At 52.5% G+C, this 7,558-nt stretch overlaps 1 protein-coding gene across 1 annotated transcript in view; it reads right to left on the minus strand.

Annotated features, from left to right (window-relative positions):
• COL4A2 (collagen type IV alpha 2 chain) overlaps window positions 1–7,558 on the minus strand; it is a 172,023-nt gene that overhangs the window by 12,709 nt on the left and 151,756 nt on the right. Inside the window, 7 exon segments of the mRNA XM_023519194.1 lie at window positions 1,466–1,537; window positions 2,210–2,317; window positions 2,908–3,015; window positions 3,493–3,567; window positions 3,757–3,820; window positions 6,017–6,198; window positions 6,478–6,600. Of these exon segments, the coding sequence (XP_023374962.1) occupies window positions 1,466–1,537; window positions 2,210–2,317; window positions 2,908–3,015; window positions 3,493–3,567; window positions 3,757–3,820; window positions 6,017–6,198; window positions 6,478–6,600 (732 nt within the window).

The following is a 7,558-nucleotide window of genomic DNA, read 5'->3' on the forward strand; positions in this document are numbered from 1 at the left end:
GATAGATGACGTTTTGGTTACATAAAATATCTACAAAGAATACATTCTAATATCTATAGGTTTGGGGGCGTTTATTTTCTCTTGTTTAAATGTATTTGAAAAAATTTTTCTTCACTGAACATGAATAATGTTTGTAAATTGAAGAGAATTAGTTATCTTTTATACAAAGACTAGTCAGTAATAAAATAACCCATCCCTCATTGCCCTATGCCCTTCAAGTATTATTCTATTAGTCCAATTGATAAACTAAAAAAATTATTTGAAAAGACAAGGATATTAAGATTTAGGATGAGAAGAACTAAATGAAAGGAGAAGCTGCTGAGGGCTCCCTACCACCCCGGTGCTACCTCAGCTTCTCAGGGAGGGCAGAGTTGGAGGCACCTCCTTTCGGGAAGTGTGATGCTTCCTTTGGAAGATTTGTGGCCACCTGGATGGCAGTACAACATCTCAGAGAGGGCAGTGGTGCCAATCTTATTCTGTCACTGGATTTCAGAAATAATGGGACTTTATATTCCCTCTTTAGAGAAAAAAAATGTGCTACAATAGTTAATAAAAGCAGCAAAACAAATGCTATTAAAATATGCCATTTTCTTATTCCCATGGAACAAAAAACTGGTGTGTCATTGCCACAGACTGAAGTATGTCGCCTCCCAAATCCATAAATTGAAGCCCTAAGGCCAATGTGGCAGCCCTTGGAGGTGGGGACTCTGGGAGGCGATCAGGTTCCAAAGAGGCCATGAAGGTGGGACCCCATGATGGGATTTGAGTCCTTGTGAAAAGAGACAGCAGTGCTGCCCACAGTGGGGAGGGGAGGGTGTGCCGGGGGCTGCTCTCCAGTCTCTGATCTCCAGAACCCCGGGGCAGCCAGAGCTATCCCTTCTCAACTCTGAGAATTGCCTAGGCCAGGCAGCGTGCACTGTCTTCCTCATGCCCATGAAACAAGGATGACAAATGCCACCCTGGGCAGGGGAGCCTTTAGTGCGTCCCAAATGTCTCCACAGTGCTGCTGACAAAGCACCAGCTTTGTTTTCTCTACAAGCCTTGATGGGTCAACTCAACACCAATGTTGATTCTAAGGAATGGACTTTCGGGTTACATTTCAGCTCTCTTCAGAACCACAGCCCCCAGTGTAGCCCCTTGGAGATGCAGACCTCCCCTCCAGCCCCAGTGCAGCCAGCCCCTCAGAGATGCAGCCCCTCCCCTCTAGCCCCAGAGCAGCCAGCCCCTTGGAGATGCAGCCCCTCCCCCCAGGGACCCCCAGTGCAGCCCCTTGGGAATGCAGATCCTCCCCCCCAGGGACTCCCAGGGTAGTCCCCTGGGTATACAGACCCTCCTCCCCAGGGACTCCCAGGCTAGCACCCTGGGGATGGCTACCTGGTGGTTGATGAGCCCCTCTGTAGTCTGGGATGGCAAACCCAGCAGCCTCTCCCACCCCCTACCCCACTCTAGAGCAGCAGCAGAGTACCTGGGGATCCTGGAAGGCCTTTGGTGCCTGGCAAGCCGTGTAACCCACCGATCCCTCGGCTTCCGGGGAAACCTGTGAGGTTTCACTTCTGGTTATTACACATGTAGGACTATCACCCACACAATTCTACTGAGCCCTGACAAAGGGGGGTGTTAACCTGCATACTTAATTTACAGGACATGTCAGCTGATCTCGTGCTACTCAAGAAACCACTGCACTTAAACCAAGTTTTCACAGAATCCTTTTTATGGACTTGCTAGAGCTAGAGGGAGCCTGGGAGGTGACTCGCTGGTGCCTCCTCCTGACACCTGGTCACTGGTAGACATTTGAAAACTGCACTTAGAACAAACAGCTTGAGGTTATTTCCATTTCTTCCGGATTTCTGAGGATGGACAATAAGGTAGGGCCAGCAAGAGGGTGGCAGCTGGGCTGGCATGTGGAGCTGAACAGTGAAGAGGCCCCTTGGGCCTGAAGCCTGCGGGGGCTCCCCAGGGCCCGCTTCGTGGGCAGCAGGAGAACCTTCAGCAGAATGACACACCCTCGGGCTGTCCCACATCTGGCCTGTGCTTCCCGAGCAGGGACCACAGAGGACCCTGAGGCCTCGCCAGGAGCTTTTAGGCACCTTTCTGGGAGGCAAAATGCTGCCCCGATAGCCTGGGGCGACTGCAAACTGAGTGACATGCTTATCACCTGCCCGTGTCCCTGTTTAAATGTCTGGGGAGACTGCACTCCGTGCCACCTCACCTGGTAGGCCAGGCACCCCGGGCCAGCCGTCGTCACCCTTGCTGCCAGGCAGTCCAATCCGGCCAGGCTCTCCTTGCGGCCCCTGCAGCCCTGTCAGCCCTGGGAAGCCTGAGGGTTGGAGTAGACACAGCATGAAGCCTGTGCAGCGTGGATTGCACACCTGCCCTGGGTGGGGCTGGAGGGGCAGGTGCGCTGTGGGAGGGGCTGAGGGCCTGAGCACTGAGTCTGGGGGAGATTAGAGCTCTCCTTCAGCTGGGCCTGCTGTGCCCTCAGACCCCCCACATTCAAGTTCCACAGAAGTAGGGCAGCCCTGTCAAAGGTAAAATACTGTGTGTTTTTAAATTTTTCTCCTGTTGTTCACACAGACGCCTCAGAGCCTGCAGGGGCTGGGCACAAATCAAGGGAGCTGCCCAGGGCCTGAGCCTGCCCACAGTTCATTTCCTCCAGCAGTTCTGGGCCCTGTGTGGACAGCTGCACATTCAAAGGTGTGACAAAGGCCACAGAGACACTTCTCCATTCTTGTGCCCCCTGCTCAGTGTTCAGGTGCCCCAGCCAGGCTGGGGAGTGAGTGGTATACAGGAGTGAGCGTCCTGGTCTGAGCAGGTGGGAGCACGCAGGGAACAGGCATGCCTGCACCCTCTGTTCTGGGGTCCTGGGAGCTGCCCACGTGGGTAAGCTTCTGGGTTGCAGAAGTTTACCTGTCTGTCCTTTCTGCCCTGGAGGGCCTTGAACTCCAGGCATGCCTGTTATCCCAGGAAAGCCGATGTCACCCTCCGTGCCCTTCTCTCCAAAGAATCCCTTTGGACCTGTAACCACAGAAATCATGTCACCTGGGGCTCTGCGCCTACTGGATGACCGTTCCCCCCCCCCCAGGACCGCCCCTGAAGGACATAAGGTCCAGGCAACATGAACAGTGTGGGGTTCACCCCGCCTCGCAAAAAGGCACGACTAGAAAGAGCCCCTCGGGCTGCCCCTACAGGCAGGAAGTTAGAACTGCAGTGATGCTCAGAAAAGAGGCTTTAGTTGCTGGGCCGTCCACCCCCTTCACGGCCAGGGCTGTGATTACTCTTCCTGCCCTGGTGTGCCGTCCTAACTTACTCTCATCCAGCTGCAGAGCAACAGAGATTTCCTGACTTTATCTTCAGTTTTCATCTAATTAAAAATGACAGTCTTGCGCATTGGGCTTGAAGACTTTAGCCCTTCTCTATGATGGTCATAAAACCTGACACACACAGCCCAACACTGGAGCGATGGCTGAGCTGAAGACAGGGAAACCCACGCACCTGATGTCCCAGCACTGCCACGTTCGCCCTTCAGGCCTGGCCGCCCCGGTAAGTCCACAGTGTCCCCAATATCACCTATGCCATGCAAAAAAGATGAAGAATCAGTCTTCTTATCGGGAGGTGGTTAGTTTGGAAACTTCTATTGTGTTAAATTCTCAGCAAGAATAAGGTGCTTCAAGATAACCAGCAGCACCTGCAGTCCCACAGCCCTCAGGGCCGGGTGAGCTGTGGACGCCTGGCTGTCCCTGTGAGGGCAACACTCACCAAAATCACCAGTAGCACCGACTTCGCCGTAAAGGCCTGTTCTCCCCAGAGCACCCTTCTCACCCTGCAAGTCAACAGGAAACCGTCTTAGAAGACCGTTAGCGGGGTAAGCGTAATTTTAAGGAGTTAGCCTATTTATTTCACTACTCCATATGCTAAAAACAACACTCCAGGTTTGTGATCTTGTCATTTTGTAATGCCTAAAGCTCATCAGTGCAGTGCAGACCACGATGGTGGCAGCGATGACCCTGCAGGCGTTACGTGGCGTAGTGCTGGATCCCCCTCCACAGCTTATCTAAGCCCCACATCGACCCCATGACAGAGGCATTCTCCTGTGCCAGATGGGGAGCCCAGGCTCTGAGAGGGTCAGGAATTTGCTTAATGCCACTCAGCCAGCGAGTAGCAGGACCAGGACATCAACCTGGGTGCCAGACTTAAGAGCTTGTCCTGTAGGTCATGAAATAGACCCCCGCAGCGCACTGTCATCTATGGGAGAGGGTGGCCACTCTATAATGATGTTGGCTGCTAATGGACTGGGACGATGTCTGGGTCAGCCAGTGCCACAGAAACCAATTTTCCTCTCTGAAGTGGCCTGCTCCCCAGAGGGAGAGTGAGGGTTCTGATCTGTCCTGGTGCTAGTGGTCTCCACATTGGCACCGACCCGGGGATCTCAGTACTGTGGTGTCAGTGCCCAGGCAGGACTACACTCGAGGTCTGAACCATTAACACAGCCACTTTTCTGGGAGCCTGGGACATGATGCCCATGGGTGGCACCCTTGTTTAGATAATGATCTGTTTTTCTTTCTCAAATGTATCGAGACAAATATAACTTACACAGTAAAACGCACCAGTCAGTGAAGTGCTACTCACGTGCTCCCCAGATAAAGCCAGAACATTCCCAGCCTCCTATAAAGTTCCTAGTTGGTGACCTGCCCGAGGGGCCACTGCCTGACACCTCCATCAAACAATCTTGTCAGTTCTTGGACTTGACATAAATAGAATCGTATCATATGTACTTTTCTGTTTCTGCTTGATTTTGCTCAACATCAAAGTCTGTTAGATTTAGTCAGATTGTTGCTGAGTTTACAGTAACCTCATTTTATTGCTGAGTTCAAGTCCATTGTCTGAACATAATGTGTCTGTTTATTCCTTTTCCTGTTCATGGGCATTTGACCGTTTTCCAGTTTTATGCTTTTTATGAATAAAGGTGCTGTGGACATCATCATACATGTCTTTTGGTGGACATATGTCTTTTTTTTCTTGAGACAGAGTCTCACTATGTCACCCTGGGTAGAATGCTGTGGTGTCACAGCTCACAGCAACCTCCAACTCTTGGGCTTAAGCGATTCTCTTGCCTCAGCCTTCCAAGTAGCTGGGACTACAGGTACCCACCACAATGCGCAGCTATTTTTTTGTTGTACTTGTCATTGTTGTTTTTAGCTGGTCCTGGCCAGGTTTGAACCCACCAGCCTTGGTATATGTGGCCAGCACCTTAACCACTGAGCTATGGGCTGCCCAGGTATCCTTGTTTTAGTGACTTCACCAGCTGCACACAGACTGATAGAGGACACCCACAGCCATAGACTTTGGGGGTGGGGGGAGGCAGACTTTGGGAGAGTTCCGTGCCCCTGGACAAACAGGCAGGCACCAGAACCTGTGGCCACAGGTCACACCAAGGTGGCTAGACCTTCTACCTCCCCCACTGCAGAACTGACAGCTTTGAGGGCTGCGCGGGAACGAGGCTTTCAAATGAAGACGTGAAGGCAGAATTCCATGAGGCACAGACTGTGGGGCTCTGCGTCACCTTACACACAGTACACTGCACTCAGTACAGGTGTGAGCGGCTCACCACTGTTACCATAGCAATAGAGCCTCGGCCAAAGTAAGTGCCCAAACACGTCTGCCGTGTGAAGGAACAAGTCACTTGTTGCCTGACCTGTGTCCGTGTTGGGATTCACGCATGTGACAAATTCAAGTATTGTTCTCTCCAGGTCCCCCGAGAAAATGCAGACACCTTGGGTTGCCAAATACCCTCCCACAAGAGGGCCAAGAGCAGCCGGAGGGGCATTCTGACAGCCATGGTGTGGTGCAGGCCACGCACCTCCTCTGACTGCCCCGTGCACACAGGAAAGCTTGAGAGGCTGACTCTGAACCTGTCACGGGTCACTCTTACCCTAGCAAATGCTGGACCAAAGGGCTTTCACCAAGAGCGAAGGGAAGAGGAGCTCACAAGAACAAGTTCAGCAACCGACCCACTCACCCGGCTTCCTGTGAACCCTGGGAACCCTGCGATTCCAGGGGGGCCACTCAGCCCAGGCAATCCTGGCAGGCCGGGTACGCCGGCAATGCCGATGTCACCTTTGGCTCCTTTGATGTAGCCGGGCCTCCCAGGTAGCCCAGGGATTCCTGACAGCCCAGGGATCCCCGGCATTCCTTGGATACCTGTGGGGAGACCCAGGTGTGTGATGCTGGTGAGGACACAGCCCCTACGCACCCCACATTTTCAGTGTCTCAGTCTGTTTGCATTTTGCAGGTCCAAGCGCTATAAAACTTTAAAAAGGAAAGCAAAGGTACTCTGACATCAGAGGACGACTGTGAGCCCCGCTGTGAAGACATCAGGGCGTCCAGAGGCCAGAAACCTAAGTCAAGATTAGCAAAGTGCAGGGGCATCTCTGGAGAGGGCAGGGGTGCAGGGCAGGGGCTTAGAGGCCAGACTCTCACCTTTCACGCCCAGGTAACCCTTCAGCCCCATGGGCCCTTCATCTCCTTTCTCCCCTTTAATGTCTTTCATTCCTGGCAAGATGATGGGAGGTGGTCCTGGGGGGCCGGGGTCCCCTCGGCTGCCTGGAAGGGAACAGATGCTGTTATTTCCTGTGGGTTCCAGGCCACGTGGGAGAGCACAGGTGGAAAAAGCCTCTTAGCCTCTGCCACAAGCCTCTGAAGCCTGTGCCCTCTCAGGGCTGCTGGCCAGGAGATGCGGGGAGGGAACCATCATAGTCAGTGTGGTCTCCAGGGTGGTATTTTTATGTGAATCCTAATGAGAGAGGGATCAGACATGATCACAGCAGAAGGCTGAAGGGAGGAGCGAGGCCAGCTCCGCACCCTTCCTCCATGAGGCCTGCTGGTAAGCGCCTGGATTCCCCACGGGGCAACCAGAGTGGGGAGGTGACCGTCACCAGCTGGCAGAGTGGGGAGGTGACCGTCACCAGCTGGCAGAATGCTGCAGGGAGCACTCTGGTGTGCTCCTGGGGTGCTAAAGAACCCCGTAGGGTGAGGGCCCGGAGGCTGCATACTGGTCGGAGATTGTGTGGTTGGTTCCGGGGGCTGAGGCTGCTCTGGAATCTGCCTTGATTGGAGGATTAAGTGGAATGTGGCCAAATGGAGGGAATTTAGCCCCATTCCTCAAGCATTTATGTAGAATTTAGTGCTAGGCTAGATTTCAGGGGCTTAAAACCTTTAAATAAATCCATCTTGTCCTCAGAGAGCTTGGTGCCCAGTGTTGGGACAGGGGCCCCTACCCTGGGGAGGCTCCAGGAAAATGTTCATTGGAGCTGAAGAGAAAATGATGTGGCCCCCAAGGGCAATTACATTTAATTTAATTTTAAAATACTGCGTTTTGCTTGATGGCCTGAAATCTCTAAGTTGACATACAGATTATCTGAAAACAAGTGTGAGTAAAAATCTTAAATAAGATCAGTGCCCTAGATTGCAATTTCTATTTTGCTGAAAATATGTAAAAGCTATAACTCTTTGGCAGTAATTAAGGTTCTTTTTTAAACAGCTTGGTTGGTGTATACGCCAC

Source organism: Otolemur garnettii, unplaced genomic scaffold (assembly GCF_000181295.1).
Source record: "Otolemur garnettii isolate 467f Iridium unplaced genomic scaffold, OtoGar3 scaffold00161, whole genome shotgun sequence".
In the NCBI taxonomy this organism is placed as follows: Eukaryota; Metazoa; Chordata; class Mammalia; order Primates; family Galagidae; genus Otolemur; species Otolemur garnettii.